We start from the raw sequence: 18,370 nt of genomic DNA on the forward strand, positions 1-18,370 counted from the left end.
AAGTATTCAGAATTGTTACTTAAGTTAAAGTAGTAATACCACACTAAAAGTACTCAGAGAGATGTCCCCTGTGACTGCTGTTAATACACGGTCTGTAGTTGGTTGAGCTCATTCTGTCAGTGATAAATGTAGTGGAGTAGAAAGTACATTTCCCTTTGAAATGTAGCTGAGGGTAAGCAGAAAGTAGCTCAAATATGTACTTAAGTACAGTACTTGAGTAAATGGAGTTGAATTCCACCTCTGGTCACTTATTCTTGAAGGCCTCCTCTTAATCTGCTCATCTGGTATCTGATTACATCGTAGGAATTCATGATCACCACACCAAACAAGCAAATATGGTTGTCCTTATCTTTATTGTATAAAAAAGAAAAAAGTACAAAATTCATGAAAGTTTACAATAGAAAAAAAACTGAAAACAGCAAATACACACTGCATGTGATGACACCGAGCGTCGCTGTCGCAGGGAGGCGAGCCGTGAACCAGGAAGTGCACGCTCACAAGAAAAACAACCAGGAAGTGAGCAACTAGCGAGTACTTACAGGTGGACTTTCTTTAAAGCTGTTAGCATAACCATATGATGACAGCATGGCTAAAAGCACTGCTAGCAATGTATGTGCAGCAGTAAGCAAGTGTCTGCCATCGTTAGTTCTCTGCTTCGCACCGTGTCAGCTGAACTTCTGCAGGCATCATTCTGACTTTATACATCAAGGTGTTCAAAAATACAAAAAACAAGGCCCAATGCTATAAAACATACAAAAGAGTGCGGCTAAGGCCAAGTGAGAGCGGTCGACGTTTCAGTCAAATCCTTCCTGAAACAAAAGTTGAAACGCTCGGCTGAGTGGTCACTGTAATTCAAACAGTGCATAAATGTCGATTTTTAGCATGTGTGGCACCACATGTAGCTCCGCCGCTGTCCAAACAGGCCAACACAGCTCTGTAATTTAAGTTATTATTATTATTCTAGTTACATTAGAAAGAGCCAGTTGATTTTCAGGGAGAGGGTAACAGTCCTGGATGCTTGATTTCATCCTCTTTGTGCTTTAAAGAATATTGAGGGAGAATTTGGTACTTTTCCATTCATCTAATATACACATTGAAAGCCAACACACCACTGTCAGGGTTTCTGGAGAGAGCTGTGGCGTTCTGTGATATAACTGCATCTTGTATTCCATTCATGCTTTACTGGAAAAAAAAAACAAGTAAAGACACGTCATTCTGCTTTTGTGGCTGGAATATCAGTAACGTTGCTGATATTAACAGAACCATTGCTTTAATCCATTGTACCGTTTTTAATGAATGAACAAGATATTTTATAACAAGCAATGGGAGAGAGGTACCAATTTCTAAAGCTGATAACATTCGAAATTCATTTATATGAGTTTTCAGAGTGATGCATTCACGTTCAGTGTGTATACCAATAGCTTTAACTCCAATCTGTTCTAATAGTTACAAAACAATTACAACTTAATTCATAGTTTTGATCAGGAATGTAAGAAAAAAATAAATAATACATCACCTTAAAAAATTATACAAAAAAAAAAGAAGCTACAGACAGGCTACATTTCAAAATAAATTATGCTCTTAATATGAGAAATCAACATTTTCTCCAAAACTACAATGGAAATTATCACACAACCGAAGGGGTCATTTTACAAACGTCAAATACTTTTCATTCAAAAGATCCAAATCATAGTTTTCTTTAACTCAAATCAACTGGATTTAAATTCAAACTCCGCTCAGAAATACAAAAAGACCTCCCAAACACAGTGAACTCTCGCTTTGATAAGTACTTTTAAAGTCCATCAGAATTTTCATATTAGTTAGATTCATCTTCCAAAAGAATATTTACAAATGATCAAGTAACTGTGAACACTGTTGACACAGAGCGGGTGAGACCCAGCCAGCTCCCGACACGGTGTGTGAGCGGTGTGCAGGAATGTACAGCGGCACTGTGTGTGTGTGCGTGTGTGTGGGCGCGTGCTCGGCGGGGACTCATTCTGTCCGTAAGTGACCTGAAGCCATGCTGAAGCTGGATCATTTGAATGTAATGCAAATGACACTTGAGTTTGACTGCCAACAACGCACTTAAAGAGAATGTGTGTGTGTGCGTGTGCGTGTGTGTGTGTGTGTGTGTGTGTGTGTGTAGCTGATTGTCCGGATGTTAAGCTTTAGGCCTCAACAGAGCGCGGAGCAGAAAGGCACATCGTGTGATGAAATGAAGCAGTATCAGATTGGGAGGGAGGTTTCACTCTGTGCTCTGCTCCACAGTGGAATAACACCCGACTTTTCCCTGCAATGCGAACACAGCGTCCACTTTCACAGTTTAGAAGAATGACGCAAAATAAAGACACGACTGTAACACACACACACATCAGGCGAGGGTCAAATCACGTCTGCTGTAATTCTCTGAATCAGTCTGAACCAACTCAGAGGGCGTCAGAACGGCGGAGAAGAGGAGCAGAAAATTTACATAATCAAAAGGGAGAAAGAGAAACACGTCTCATATTAAAGCTGGATGAAAAAGCTCTGAAACATAATGAAGAAAACTTTTTTGCCATGAAGTCTCAGTGTAAACAACCTAGAACAACATGTGTTTAACCCAGGTCTGCCATGCACACACACACACACACACACACTTGAGTCATGCCTGCTACATGAAGAGCTGACCCCGAGATGTTGACAGAGACAGAGAAAGCAAGTGGATTTTACAAAATATACAGGCAGGAAAGTGACCATCAGTCCGTCAGGCGCAGTCCGTACCAGCAGACTGACTGACGGACGGGCTGTCAGGCAGACAGACAGAACAGGCGTGGCCCGGTTCCCATAGGTAGCACCCTGATCCAGCTCACAGGTAGCACCCTGATCCACGCCATCACCTGCCGGTCTCATCCTCCCAAATTCTTTGTTCAAGCAAATGCTTGATTTCAGGCCCCGTTAATCCCCCGGATTTAAACGGACAACAGTGCAGAAAACAGTCGCGGCTGTTCCCTCCGCTAGCCACAGTTCAGCCAAGTCCTGAACAGAAAAACTCGCCTGGTGGTCACAGGTGAGACGGCTCTCTATGTGAGCCTGTACAGAGTGCTGAGAGTCTGGGTGACCAAGTTGAGGAGTCCTCGGCAGGCGTCTCTCCAGTCCTGCCAGAGGGGGGCAGCGTGCTGTGAGGGAGAGAGAGAGAGAGAGAGAGAGAGACTGGATTATCATTCAACGTCTGACCTTTTTAGGCGAGCCAAAATGCTAAAAAATGTGCATTTATTGACACAGTGCCCTACAACCACTTCATACATACATACTCTGCTGACATGTGTAGCAGCAGAAAGAGGCACTGAGGTGGACTCAGATATCCATGAAGATGGAGCCTGTAACCTGTTTGACACAGGAGCTCATTCAAGTGATCATTTGGGCTTCTGCAGCATCAAATGTGCCAAAACTGAAAACTAAATGATAACAATGGAACGAAAAAAATCCAAGCACTTGGCAGACAAGAGCGTAAAACATGATGTCATATTTGGGGAGAGAAGTGAAGAAGAGGAGGATGTAGCAGACAGAAAGGGAGTCCGCATGTCTGCATGGAGTTATGAGGAGCGCTCGGCACAGCTCGAACAACAGGATAAACAAGTGTGTGTCTGTGTTCAGGATGCCACGCCGAACAGCCCCAACCTCACGTGCCTGTGGTTCACCCTCCCTCCTTCCTCCCCAATCTCCATCCCTCCTTCCCTCCATCCCTCCATCCCTCAGTCCTTTTGTTTCAAACTGCCATTTAGAAAAAGGGTCTGACTGTGCTTTTGGCCCAGCTGGGCTGTAAACAACACACACACACACACACACACACACACACAATTTCCTCAATTTCCCCTTGAGAATGAAGTATCTGTCTGTTTTTGTCATGTACACACACACACACACACACACACACACACACACAGAGCAGGAGACAGTTCAATGAGGGCAGCAACCCCAGAAACCTGCTGCACGTTCCTGCAAAGGGGATGTCACACCCTCATAAAATGTGTGTGTCTGTGTGGGTGTGGGTGTGTGTGCAATCCTAGTCTGAGTCAGCCAAGAGTAGGTGACGTCATCTCTGTTTATGTGCATGAGGCCGGATGGCAAGAGAGAGAGGTGTGTGTGTGTGTGCGTGTATGTGGCAAGTATGGGTGGGGGGAGGCTGCTGCCAATTCCTCACGCGAGTACAGAGGGAGGGAGGGAGGGAGGGGAGAGATAAAGAAATGACAATAAAGTGAAACAGACAGACAGCAGTGTGGAGAAATACTGTCGTTTAATCTGTGCAGTTTAAAACCAACCAGATCAGCTCAGTGTGAGCTGTGTGAAGGCTTCAAACTGTCTAAAAAACAATTGTCCTTAGAAAGTTAATTGAATTCATGGAGAAAATGATCAAGAGTAGAACAAGAATGAGGAGGAAGAACAAGAACAAAAAGAAAAATTGGAGGGAGGGAGGAAGGAGGGAAAGAAGAAATGAAGAAATATAGACTCTGCAATAAAAAAAGTGTATAAAAAGTTGATTTCTTTGTGGAGAGAAGAGAAGAAGGAAAGAGGAAGAGACACAGAGAGAAAAGGGAGTCAGTATGACTGTAATTTGTATAAAGTTTGACAATGACAAAAGAAAAAAAAACAGTAAAAGAGAGAGACAAAGAAATTGAAGTGAGCAGGAGCAAGGACAGGAGAGAGGAAGGGATGAAGGAAGGAAGGAAGGAAGGAAGGAAGGAAGGAAGGAAGGAAGGAAGGAAGGAAGGAAGAGAGAAACTGGCTCACAGCACACATATGACATTGATTCACTCTCTCTCACGCAGTATTGATCTGCCTTCACACGCGTGTCATTGCACATGCGTTCAATCTCACAAGCTCATCCATGAAGTCAATGTGGCTGTGTTGCGTTCAAGGACACAGAAAACATTCACATCCTCAGCTCAACTCAGGCGGAGGAGCGGAAACACTGACAACGCAGAGCTGTACGCTCACTGCGATGAGACGGGCCGTTCATGTGTCGTTCACCTGAGGATTACTACGTTTTACCCCCTTCCATCATCATCATCATCATCATCATCCGCATGTATGACAGTCAACATTTAATTACTGTTTCAAGGGGAACTGCTCCACTGACGACCAATCAAAGTCCAACTTTACACACATGCTTCTGTTTCCATACGGGACCAAACGCTCCACAGTTCCACGATGCAACAAAGTGCAACACCTGCTGTCAGGATATTTCGTGCAGTGGAGGAATTTCAAACGATCTAAATAAGGTTGATAACTAAACACACAAGTTCCACACCGAAGCCCCGTCCCTCCTCTTACCGCTCTGTGCAGAACTGTGGCATTGAATTCATCTCCAATGGCCCTCAGCTGGCTGGCCACTCTCCTGACCTCCAGCCGCTGTACTGCCTCTTCCCTGGGGGCTCTGTGATGTGGTGAAGCCCAGGATGGATGCTCGTTCTGGGGCAGCAGGTCAGGCATAGGTCCCTGCCGGCTGTAGGCCTCCTGGTGCTCCTCTCGGTCCGAGTCTGCAGCAGAAAATACAAAACAAATTTAGAAAATAAGACATTAAAGAAAATGCATTTATCTTCACCAATGTTCTTCCTCGTGCCTGACTATGACTATGAAATGCTCATGTTTGAAGAGACAGAAGCGGATTATTGGTACACAGAGACTCTGGTTTTGCTGAATTGATTCTCAACAAGCAGCGTCCAATATTAGCCTCCTTACACAATAACATAGTAACACATTGGCAGGCTACACAGGTCAGACTGCCAAGCAACTGAGACCTATTTAGTGAGCAAACATACCAGAACACACACAAAAACAGACACAACGTCATACACAGACGTCCCAGAAATCCTCAGTCACCCCCCATCAGGCTCTCACTGGTCATCAAGTTCAATGTGACTTTACAGGTAACCTGGAGTAATATACAGAGATTGGTAACAGTAAAGGTTTAAATATTTTGCTTTCACGTGTGTGAACATGGCTTCACTGTTTCATACAGTGAAGCCACCATGACGTCACCCAGCGGTTTGTGGACGACCATTGGACGAACCAGAAGTGAACATATTTGGATGAGAGTGTGACCTGCTGGCCATTAGAAAGGCGTTTGATCATTAGCTTCAGTTTCAGGTGCGGAGGCGTCGTCCACTGTTTCAAACTGTCTCAAATAACAGGATGGAGTGGAATTTCTCAATATGCAAAAATCCACATGTTTAAACATCTGTCCTGACCTTTGATATTAAAACATACCAGAAATAGTTACTGTGGTTCCGTGGGGTCGTCTGGCCTAACTCAAACACACACACACACACACACCCACACACACACGCACGCACACACGCGCACACCCACACACACCCACATATTTCTGAGGAACCTGATGGGCTGACTTATTTTCCTCTTCATGGAACTTGGGAGAATAATCTCTTAATCTGCTTAATAAGTCTGGTATTGAGAGGTACTGTGTGTGTGTGTGTGTGTGTGTGTGTGTGTGTGTGTGTGTGTGTGTGTTTGTTGTGTTTACAGGCTGTGTGTTTGTTTTTCGAACAGACAGACAGATACTTGAAACGTCCGTCTGGCCGCTTTAGCGTGACAAACAGACCTAAAGCTACTGAAGACATTACGATCTGTTTGAAAGCTGATGTCGAGAAAATGTGACGGTTACTTTGATTTTAAATCATTTTCAGAAAAGTATTTATTTGTTTATTATTTATCTTAATTAATTAGTTACTGTTCCTGCTTGATTTGAGTTTCTAATGTAGAAGATGAAGCACTGACTCTTCTTCCTTTTCCTCATTCTTCTCCTCTCTTAGCATTGTATCAGTTCTTTTCATATTTAACACAAAACAGAGCAAATTGATTGTTTGAAAGTGTTTTATTTATCCTAAATCATATGGCATTAAATATAAGATGACCACATAACCTTTCTATCGCACCTTTGAGTCGCCAGCTTGCTTTTCTTTTTACTTTTACTTTGCCCTCAGTTGGTCTGTGAAACGACCTCTGTCTCCGGCACAGAGCTGAGCGCCTGCGGCAACCACAACTCCAGTTGCCACAGAAACGGGCACCCCTGGCAACCACAGCATCTGCTTTGCTAGGAGGATTACAACTGATCCTTTAAAGATACAGGTGACTAGACGGACAGAGAGACAGACAGAGAGACAGAGAGAAAAGAGAGAGCGGCAGGAAAAACACTAATGGAAAACCCTGGCTTGTTGCCAGGGTAACTCTAAGGCAGCACTCCTGGAGACGTCTCTGTGTGATTGGCGGACAGAGCGCGGAGCTTAGCTGTGATAGGGTGGACAGAAGGGAAGGGGGTGGGACTGGGGATAAACCCATCTGTCTGATACCCTGGCAGCCTGAGACCAGGACAGAGAGACCCTCTGACCTGTTAAATGTGGGAGTGGGAGAGACTGGAGGAAAGTCGGGTTGCCAATAACTGAATAATAAGCCTCCAAACTAACTTAGTGACGTCTAACAACCCCACATGCTGGCAGCTTTACAAATTATCTTGACTTAGTGACAACTTAGTTTTTTACTCATTCAGCGGCTGATAAGTGAACGTCTAACTGACTAATTAACTTACTAACTGGCTAACTGCAGTATCTGACTGTTTTATTAGTTCACTGACTGATTGATGAGGAGACTCATGGATTATCCAACATGTCTGACTAATTGATTCAGTAGGTTGCTGAGTAGCTGACTGAATAATTAACTCACTGACTGGATAACGAACTGACTCCCTCATTAAGTGACTGACTGCTCGACTGTGTGATTAGTAGACTGACTGATAAGCCTGATAAACAAACTTTTCAAACAAGCTTTTCTGAATCTGACTTTTCATTTAACAACTTAACTACCTGACAAGATAAACGGATTAAAATGAGCTTCCTGAGAAATCCTGGGATAGCTGGGGGGCTGACTTGGCTTTGTGCTGCCTGGCTGAGCCACTCAGAGCAGGAGGAAATGCTGCACATTGCTTCTGTACTGCAGCCAAAGTGCAGAGGACAAGTCTGAACATGCCCCAGATGCACAGCTGACCTGCAGCTGAGAGAGGAGGAGGAGGAGGAGCACAGAGGCAGCTCATCTGTTTACATTGCTTCAAATCTGTCACAACACAGCAGATCAGTGCCAAAAGTAATCCTGCCTTTCCTGAAACCCACTGAGCTGCCGCTTCCACCTGAACTTCCCTTTCTTTCCCTCCAGGATACTGAATGTTTAGATTGACTCCACGTGATCCATCCCATGACAACTCAACGTGTACCAGCTGCTTTAACACAATGCACAGCCAAGAAACAGCTGCAAGGTCCATGAACGTTAAAGACATTTTCCCTGATTTGAGTCAAGAGAAAGAAGAGAGTTTAGTTCCTGTGCTAATGTGCATCATTGCCACTGTAACCTCCCCTCCTCACACATTATGGACACAAGACATCGTTCATCGTCTGCTAAACAAAACCGGTCTGAGCAGTTTGAATGTCTGAGTCCTGTGGAGCTTCCTGATACACCAGCACAGTCGCCTGCTGGTTACAAGGCCATTCTGCAGCAGCGGAGACACATGTTTACCTCTGTGACGGCTGCAACTCATCTCCTCAAACTGTACTCCTCCTCCACCTGTCCCCCATCAACACCGCCCAAACAGTCTGCTGAAAAACACACCTCCATCTCCATCTCCTGCTAACTGATAACTTTGGTGTTTATTTAAGGGTGCAGGTCTGACACCAAGCAGTGTAGCTAAGTCGATTTCCACCGTTCTGTCAGAACCTGCATCCACTCTCTGTATCTACAGCTCGATCCTGCAGCGGTGAACCTGCCAGCAGTGGCCATAAATCAATGCTGACCCTGTTGTTGCTTGTTCTGGCTAGCTAAATGATTACTGCTGTGCTCTGATACAGATCTGGGTGTTACGTTTGCTCCATTTCCCTGTCTGTCAAAATAAAGGGAGGACTAACCCATGTGCTTTTAATGACATTGCTACAACTATCTCAGTATAACTATTAATGTAAGATATTCATCCTTTCCTGAAGTTTGTCTTTCAGCTTCATCCCTTCATCACACGTGTATAGACTACAGATTTTTTTAACTGGTTCTGGGTAAATACCATTGTCTTACCTGACTGTCCTGAGAAGCCTCCAACCCTTTCCTCCCTACAGTTGCAGAGCGGCGAAGGAGGAGGCGTTAGTGATGGCGATAACCCAGGTAACTGGTGAATCTGGGGTTCATCCTGGCTCTCTGGGTGGGGGTAAGGCAGCGTGTATGACAGACAGACAGCCTGCAAAGGGTGCAGATGGTGGTGGTTGTGGTGGAAGTGCATGGCACCGTAGCCAGCGCCAGAGCCAGTGGTGATGGTGGTAGTGGTGACCAGGCCGGGCCAGGTGTGGAAGGAGCGAGGCAGCTCCATGCGGCAGGTGTTGTGGCGAGGAAGAGGGCCGTTTCCTCCTCTTCCAGTCTCCCCGGCGCTCTTGATGGTCTCTGCACGAGCCATCTCAGTAGAAGCCTGTATCACACGTGGAAAACATGCATGAACGTATGTAAATACACACCCACGTGTAAGTGACAGCAAGTGCAACTGCAGGTTTCAAACACAGTCATCTGAGAAATACAGGAAATTTAATTAAAATCAATAATAATATATAATAATAATAACAACAACAATAATGATAATAATAACAATAATAATTATAATATCTTTTCCAGAAATGAAACTGAATGTTTACAGGAAAACAAATGCATAAGTATTTTACTAGCAAGTATTTTATTGTATAAAATACCGTACATAAATCCACAGTTCTAATTTTAGCACCGTTGTTTTTTTTCCTCCTCACTCTGTTCTCCACCAGTTTGACCCACCAACCTACATTCTCCCACCCGCCGCTAGGGGGCGGCAGAGGCGGCTCCGCTTCATGAGCACGAGACGTGTTTGTAAACAAATCCGTGCAGGCCGAGCACGAGGAGGCGCACACGCGTACACACACACACACACTGAACAGACCCCGCGCTGGTCCGCTTGGGTCAGAAAAGCTGAAGTTTTCGTCATAAATGTACTTTAATTGTCAAACTCCAAAGTGTTAACGTGGAGTTTTTGACCCTCCTCGCGCAGATACCGCCGCGAAACACGTCTCAGTCTTTGCTGTTTGAATTATTTTCGTATATCACAGTTGTACACCGACGAGTCTAACGTCTATTTTTAATTTATCGCTGTTCACAATCACCTCATCAACTTTTCCGCAACGCTATTTAACAAGTCGGGACATGCTGCAAAGATACAAACAACAAGTATGGTCGAAGAAAGAGAAATAGTCGAAGCTGTGTGTGACAGCTTCCTCTAGATCTGCTAAAAGTCTGTTCTGCTAAAAGTCTGTTATGACTGTTACAACGTGAGCAGCTGATGTGGAAGAAGCAGCCAAGAAAGGCAGCGTGCTTTTTTTTCTGACAGCTGGGCAGATGATGCAACGCTCGGCTGTCAAAATTCAACTTCTGCAGCGATACAAAAGCACAGATTACCTCCATGAGAGCACTTACTCGTTGTGTGTGACGGTCCGTGGTGAGGCTGTGTGCAGGTCACAAACCGACCGTAACAGGTGGACATCAGAGGGGGTAAAAATGTGCCAAAACAAGCAGCTGCTGCGACCGGCGAAGGATCACAAGACGATGTTAGAAAGTCCACTCGCGGGGAAATGCGTTACTCCATTTCAAGCCTTGATTGTCAATTAATATTCATCCTCATTTTCTGTTTATTTACCGCATCGAAACAACAGTATTGACCCGCAGCTGACGAGATGTGACTGACAGCGGAGACACCCGTCCGCTGCCCTCCGTGCTGCTCTGCGCTCTCCGCTCTGACTGCTTTCTCTCGCTTTATGACACTTTTTTGTCCAAGCAGAAGAAGTAGAGCTGACATCCGGTGTGAATTTTCAAAATAAAACCCGCACGACCCGTCCTGTGTTGGATCTTGTCAAGATTTTTACGCTTTTAAGCTCATCTGAGGTTTAAATACAATTTGAACATCCTTGTGGCTAGATTGACAGAGTGAGAATGGATCATATATGTCAAAACATGCACAACCAATTGTGTGAATATTCCAACACGTAAACACAAACGAACAATAATGAAATACTTCGATTAATGACTTTTCTGGCACAGGAAAAATAAAATAGATTAAATATATGTTAACATAAGCGTTATAACAGAAAATAACATGCATTTCTTTGTGTTGATTAGACCGATTTAATTCTCCACTTTCTATTTTCCGTCGTTTAAAGGCAACGTTAACATGCTTTTATTTTGACGGCCGAATCACAGTGTTGTCTGGTTCATTAGACTTCCGTCACCACGCCTCTCTCCTCCAACTCGACAAGTGCTGACATGCTCCTGGTCCGGATGCTGATGTTTCTCTCTCTCTCTTTTTTTTCTTCTGTCTTGTTACATCCCCCAACACACACACACACACACACACACACACACAGTCCTGTTTCCATCACTATCGGGTACATTACATGACCTTTCAATAATTCCTTGGAGATTTACTCTATCTTAATCTGACACTAACTTTTGTTTAAGACTTTCTGTTTTTTCTCATCTTGGCACGTGCAGCAGTTGTAAATCAGCACCACGTGGTCCTGAGAGCAGGGCTGCTGAGTCAGCCTTGACTGTGAAGTGGCTCTGTTTATTGTAACACACTCACTGCAAGTGCCAAGAGAGTGCTAAAACCATTAGAGCCTAGAATCACTTCTGACAGCTGTGATTTAGTTTTGCATGTGATTCATGCAAAGAAAGATAAACCTCGGATAGTCCACCAGTCATCCATGTCAAGGACTGTTGCGTGACATGATGGTGTAAACAACCCCGTGCAGGTTTAAAATGTCTGGGATTCCCCATTAGTCCACTGTAGCCTCTTGGATGAGGAGCTAAATGTCTTCCAGTGTTCAGTATCAGTCCAGTGAAGTATTTGTTTTGTCTTGAGGATCAGTCATTTCATTGTATTTTCATAAAATGACTGAATGAAAGTGACCTATGGATGTGCAAACAGTATTTACTCTTGACCAACTGTGATTAGAGTCGTTCTGATTCACCTGTGGTGCATTTTGATTCTGAAGACGTGGTCCCATTCTCTGATTTGCATAATTTTTAAGGAGGTTAATGTCCTCATCTTTGCAGATATTGATGAGGACACATGGATCCATCTGCCCCTTAAAATAAATAGATTTTGTTTTTATTGTTTGTTGTTTAGGATTTTTTGACCAACAGCTGACTAACCTTTGTTTCCACGTTCAGAGAAAGACCAAACTGGTCTGTGTGAGTTTAGTTTCCCTCTGAGGTAACTGTCATGACGACACAACCAGAGTTTCTTTGAAATGCAAACTGACTCTCTGCATTTAAAGCTTCAGTAGAAATCCTTCTGATGACATCCAGAAAACTATAATCTGGGATTAGTGAATGTTTTGTTAATACTGGAATCCATTTATGACAAATAGTTTAATCCACATATGCAGTCAGCCATTAAACACATCTGGACCGTATGCACACTTAATGGATAGTTCACAGTCACACATTCTTTAAGTGTAACTGTTCAAGCCTTTACATCCTGTAGTGTGAAAACCCAAACATTAGCATCCTATTTGGGTGTGGACACCTCCTCCACCCTGACCTCTGACCCTCAGATCATTGTGCTCTGAACACATCTCTCAGCTGTAAGACTCAAACAGTGGGAGCTCAGCTGAGCTGCGGGGCCTGACGCTGTTTAATTGGCTGGAAATGGCAGCTTGTCTCAAGACACCCCCACTTCCTCCAGCAGCAGCCTGGTGCACACCCCTTTGTTTGGGGAGGAGGGGGTTGATCCCCTGTCAGGTACATGTCTGGGCAACCATCCTCGGTCAGCTTTGAGACAGACAAACGAACAGACTTTGCATGACATGTGTTCAACAGTCATGTTGTAGAGACCATAGTGAATTACAATTCTGCCGTTGGTGTGTTTGTTTTATTGTTACTGAATTCTTTTATGTCTGTTTTTAATAATTAAGCTTCTCTTATCAGTTGTCTCACATCCTTTTAATTGATTTTTTGTCCCTCAAGTCGTTTTACGTCTCTTTTTAGCCTTTTAACTTCTCTTATCAATGGTTTTACGTGTCTATTGTTATTTTACACACTCTCTTTATTAACTTTATGTATTTTCATATATTTAGTTCCTCTTTGTAGTTGTTTTTAAGTCTCTTTAGTCATTTTACACCTCTTTGTAGTCATTGCATTTCTGTTTTTAGTCATTTTACATCTCTGTTTAGTCATTTAATATTTTTAGTTGATTTGCATGTTGTTATGTCTCTTTGTGGTTGTTTTGTGCCTCTGCAGTCCTTTGATTTTCCAACAACAGATCTCCTATGAGAGCACTGAGTGTGAACCAAAAGTCACTTGAAAGCTCTGCGAGGCTGAGGGGAGCTGCAGATTCAGGTGAAAACTCCCTGCAGGTTCATCAGGACGAGCACCTCCTCTCACTCTCACAGTGGCATTTGTTTGGTATTTGTTTGCTGTTAACTTTGTAGCTGTCATTCACATCATTTTATGTCTCTGCACATATTATATCATTAAAACAGCATCCAGCAGTTGATGCGGTCTTTCTGAACATTTCAGTTTTACAAGCTGCAGCCTCTGACTTTCTCTTGAAAGCCTGTTAGTTATCTGTTATTTGTGTAAAGACACACATACTGAGGACAAAATAAGAGGCTGGAATCATAAAAACATTGACTTATAGCCACGTTAAAGTACAAGAGATCAATAAACAGGTTATATGAAAAATATTGCATTTGTGTGATTTGAAAGGATAAAGAGTCTATATTGATGCTAGTGGCTCTGTGAGGCTGCACTCAGGACCTGTTCCTGTTATTTTCTCACACTCACGCTTGGTTTCATTTGATGTCTTCTGTCTTGTAGTGTTTTATTGTGAGTGTTTTGAAGACTTCTGTTGTTCAGAATCGACATCTCATTTCAATTCTCTTTTTAGCCCTCCTGTGTTTGGTGTCTTGGTTTGTTCATCTTCATCCCCCTCCCCCTCTTTCTCACCTGTATTTCATAAATTAGCTCCCGCTGTTGTTATGATAATTACCTGCTAAAGAGGAACTGGGAGACACAGCTGGGGGCAAACCTCTCACCATCATCAGGTGATGTCAGACTGCAGGCTACCTGTTAACAGGTGAAGGCATCCCAAAGCTCACTGTTACCTTATCAGATTTACGTTGTAATGTTAGCTGGGTGCTGATGGGATGATAAAGATGCTTTGTGTCAGGTCTTAGCCACCAGAGATAAAATGAAAAGGAGCTGCTGCTGGCATTCACATTCAAAACTACAGCTAACGTAAATGTGACGGATCAAACAGCTCTATGCTTTATCTCAGCTCTCTGTTCACAGGCTTGTTAGCTCTGTTCACTCGTCATTTGCATTGTGTGCATTTCTGCAACCCTTTTCAACAGAACGTTTTGTAGATTTTTGTTATGAAAATTAACACATTCATGTATCTGAACAGTGTCAGACAGATAGGTCAGATAGGTTTGCCAAAAAAAGATGAGCAAATGTGTTATGTCAGCTACTAATCACACCACTCTCACTCTTGCCTTGTATTTTTGAGTTCAGCTGCTCATGTATAGTTTCTGTCGATAAATGTCGACCTTATCTTATCTCGTCCACTCTGTAATACTGAATTTGAAAGAAAATCAAAATAGAATGCTATTTTGAATGCTACCTGAGTTAAAGAGGAGTAAAAGAACATGATGTTATACCAACTGTAATGGCTTTTGATTGATTGAGAGAGGAGTAACATCCTTCTTTCCATCCTCACAGACTCAGAAAAATCTAACCCTTCCAGCTGAATCATTGGTCCACTGAGCCAGTGCTGCTTCACAAAGACAGACGTAAAGAAACGAGACAGCAGAGAGAAAGATAGAAACTGAGAAAGCAACTGTTGTGTTTAGAGGAGGAAATGTGAGCAGTCTGATGGATTAATTTATGAGGAGAGAGAGAGAAGGTGTCAGGCTTCTGAAGAGCAACACCATTACCTCATCTGTTTCACCTCAAGCAGTGTCGAACAGATGGACCTGGTGAGAGTGTGTGTGTGTGTGTGTGTGTGATGCTGTGCCCCACTCAGTCTCTGACAGCCCACCAAATCCCTGTTGTGATAAGCCCAGTGAACACAGTGTGGAGGAATGTGCATCTGCAGCACATCCTGTCTGTTCACACATGGCTTCATCTCTCCTGCAGCACCAGGAAAGATGGGATGGATGTGACCATTTTAGTTATTTGAATGTTCACAAACATATATTAAACATACTTTTGTAGGTTATGCATTAACAACCAGAAAGAGTTGTCTGGTGAATGCATCACAGAGCAGGTGCTGATCAGATATTGAAGAGAAGATAATTGCACACAAATCTGCAAAGATTTAATAATATTTGATCTGCATCCTGCACCAGCTCAGGAAATTCAACCTGCCTGAGGAGCTGTTGATCCAGCGCTGTACTGCAATAATCCATTTTGCTGTTCATCAATCGCAGCCTGGTTATGGAACTGCAGAGGAAATCATCGGTGCTCAGGACTTAGACATGTCCGAAGTCAGGAAACATCACTGCAGGATCATCACACCCTGAACACAACCTGGCACAATGTCTCCCCTCTGGTAGGCGCTACAGAGCTCTGAACATCAAAACAACCAGACACAGGAACAGTTTCCTCTCACAGGCCATCACATACAGAGTCATTCACCCTCTAACACCAAAACATCCACAACTTCCATCACAGGCTATGTTTTTGCATGTTCAGATGCATTATGCACGGTCTCTGTCGATATAAATCATGCTCGATGTATAGACGTGTGCTTGCACATACTGTCTGACACATAGCAAATACAACTAGAGTTCATACATGGGATTATGGCTGATAATTGTGCAAAGGTCACAGGAATACTAATATTCCCATGTGTCTGTTGAACAATTATTATGACACACTGTAGAAGTGCTTCCTAAAGTTACTAAGAATAAAGACTTTGTCCAAACCAAGTTAAGTCTGGTATTTCCCAGATTTCTTAGAGGAAAGTTTGTGATTGAACCCAAAATAAGTGGATACTCCAGCTGTGAACTCCGCTTCGTGCAGTCACTGCCGTGTAAACCCCCAACTGCTGTTTGTTGGTATCAACAAGAGAAACCATCGTCACTTTCCTCTCTCCGTGCTCAGAGCCTCTTGGGTGCTCATGTCATCCCCAGGGAGGCTGTTGTTTGGCTTTCACAATGAGCTCATCGCTGAGTTCCCCTCAGCTGCATCTGAAAGAAGATCCACAACTCTGCACTGGGCAGCCATTACAAACCAGCGAGCGGAGCACCAAGATAATTAAACTCTGACTAATGCAGTGCAGAGGACAAGAGTTCATCACAGGGTGACATAACGAATCACAATTAATAAATCAGGAGCCCGACAACATGGGCTTTTTTTTTTTAACAAGCTGATCAGATGAACTGAGACTTTGAAATGTGCCCTCTGGAGAACGGTGAGTGTGTTGACATTACATGTTTTGATAATTATGAAAATGATCGATTAAACAGGAATGATGGAGTCATTGCATGTTACTAATTGTGCTGTTCTGCTCTCCTTATGTGCTGCCTCTGTGAATAATAACATAATGTAAAAATATAGTGAATGTCATCTCATCCTCTCATTATGATATGACATAACAGCAGAGTGTGATGTAACCTGGAAGGTCAGATCTCACATGATACTATGTAGCATTACGCTATATCATGCTATGTATTATGCAACGTCATGTGGGGTCACACAGCAAAAGTCATGTGAGGTCACACAATGCAATGTCATGTGAGGTCACGTAACCCGCTGTTATATAACATAAAATTATGTGATATGCAAAGACAAAATAACCTCTTTTGCATTGTGCTAATATATGTTGTCTCTTTCTCCCTAAACCCAGCCAGTCGAGGCAGATGGCCGCCCACCCAGAGCCTGGTTCTGCTCGAGGTGTCTGCCTGTTAAAGGGGAGTTTTTCCTCGCCGCTGTCACCAAGAGCACCAAGAGCTTGTCAGTAATATGATAAACAGCACGGCCTAGCTGCTCTACATGAAGAGTGTCCAGAAATAACTTCTGTTTTGATTTACTGTATAAATAAAATGGACAGGACAGGATGAAACATGACATGATAATATGTTTCAAACAGAGCCATGACATAAAATAACAAAATACAACATAACCTGATTGGTGTAGATGATGTGATTCATATCACATGTGTTAAGGTCACAACATGTTAAATTACTCTCATTATGGGCTCTATTTTTGTGAACTCAGTGGTGCAGCACAGATCCATGTAAGTGCATCCTGCCCAGTGCATCTGGTTCACCAAGCCCACTTTGGTATTTTTGTGGGCAGGCTCACCTGGCACACCTGAGGTGCACACGGACACTATGTGGTATCAAGGAGAATACGTTAAGATACATTATGGGCAGGCGTGTTAGAGGTTGTGACAACAAATTTTAAGTTTCATTCAGAGTAGATGTAACTGTTTTAGATGCAAAAATAATTGTGGAAATAGTTTGCCTGCTTTATCGTCGTATTGCTGCAGGAGGTATTCAGGCCAGACTCAATAAATACAGACACTCAGTTTTATGATGATTAGACAGATTAGAGGAACCCGGTTTTTCTCTGTGACGTCAGTCTTATTGGTGTAACTAATCCTGATAACTTCTAGCCTAAGTTCAGTCAGGAAAAGTATTCTTTTCACACACGATCACTCATGCTTTCATAGAGATATCAGCTGTTCTCATCAGTTGGTCACATCTGTCCAATCACACTGCCACACAGCTTCAGTCTTAGCCTCATCCAGCTGCTGTCTTCCTAAATGATTCTGATGATGCTTCTTTCTTGCCGCTGTAGCACATTCATGCAGCTGTTACGCACACCGCTCCATCTCCCAAAAGACTATCTGACAGACCCAATTACCACATATCATCTGTCATAATAAACAATTATCTTCATTCACTTGTCTCTCCTGATTGAACTGTCTGTTCTGTCCCTCCACCTCTCTCCACCTGTCTCCGCCTTTACCATGGCAGCAGGTCGCCTCTATGTGTCTGCTGTTGATACGATGGCACAGACACGCAGCTCAGGTTGCACGATCTTATCAAGTGACTGTGTGGTCATTACTGAGTGTGTGCTGCCTAACAACAATGTAGCTGTTTGTTTTGACTGTGAAACTGGGCCACAGAATAGTCTGTCATCCTATGTGTGTGTGTGTGTGTGTGTGTGTGTGTGTGTGTGTGATGGAGAGAAAGCTTGTTTGAGCGGTAATGTCTTTATTACAGTCTGTGTGTGAGTCAGATAGAGAGATTGAAAGGGC

At 43.4% G+C, this 18,370-nt stretch overlaps 1 protein-coding gene across 1 annotated transcript; it reads right to left on the reverse strand.

Annotated features, from left to right (window-relative positions):
• Positions 1 to 340: 340 nt before the first annotated feature.
• bbc3 (BCL2 binding component 3) lies at positions 341 to 10,822 on the reverse strand. Its single transcript, XM_041941015.1, has 4 exons — positions 10,516 to 10,822; positions 9,106 to 9,490; positions 5,311 to 5,516; positions 341 to 3,155 (listed from the first exon to the last, which is right to left on the reverse strand). Exons 2-4 carry the CDS (start codon positions 9,476 to 9,478, stop codon positions 3,060 to 3,062), a joined length of 675 nt encoding a protein of 224 aa, XP_041796949.1. The 5' UTR covers positions 9,479 to 9,490; positions 10,516 to 10,822; the 3' UTR covers positions 341 to 3,059.
• Between the last annotated feature and the right edge of the window lie 7,548 nt (positions 10,823 to 18,370).

This window comes from Chelmon rostratus, chromosome 7 (genome assembly GCF_017976325.1).
Source record: "Chelmon rostratus isolate fCheRos1 chromosome 7, fCheRos1.pri, whole genome shotgun sequence".
Taxonomy (NCBI): Eukaryota; Metazoa; Chordata; class Actinopteri; order Chaetodontiformes; family Chaetodontidae; genus Chelmon; species Chelmon rostratus.

Coding starts and splice junctions, on each gene's coding strand:
- bbc3 (XM_041941015.1), bottom strand. CDS start 9,478: ATGGCTCGTGCAGAGACCATCAAGAGCGCCGGGGAGACTGGAAGAGGA. Junction 5,517..9,105: donor AGGCTTCTCAGGACAGTCAG/GTAAGACAATGG, acceptor TTTCTGCTGCAG/ACTCGGACCGAGAGGAGCAC. Junction 3,156..5,310: donor CCACAGTTCTGCACAGAGCG/GTAAGAGGAGGG, acceptor TCTCCCTCACAG/CACGCTGCCCCCCTCTGGCA.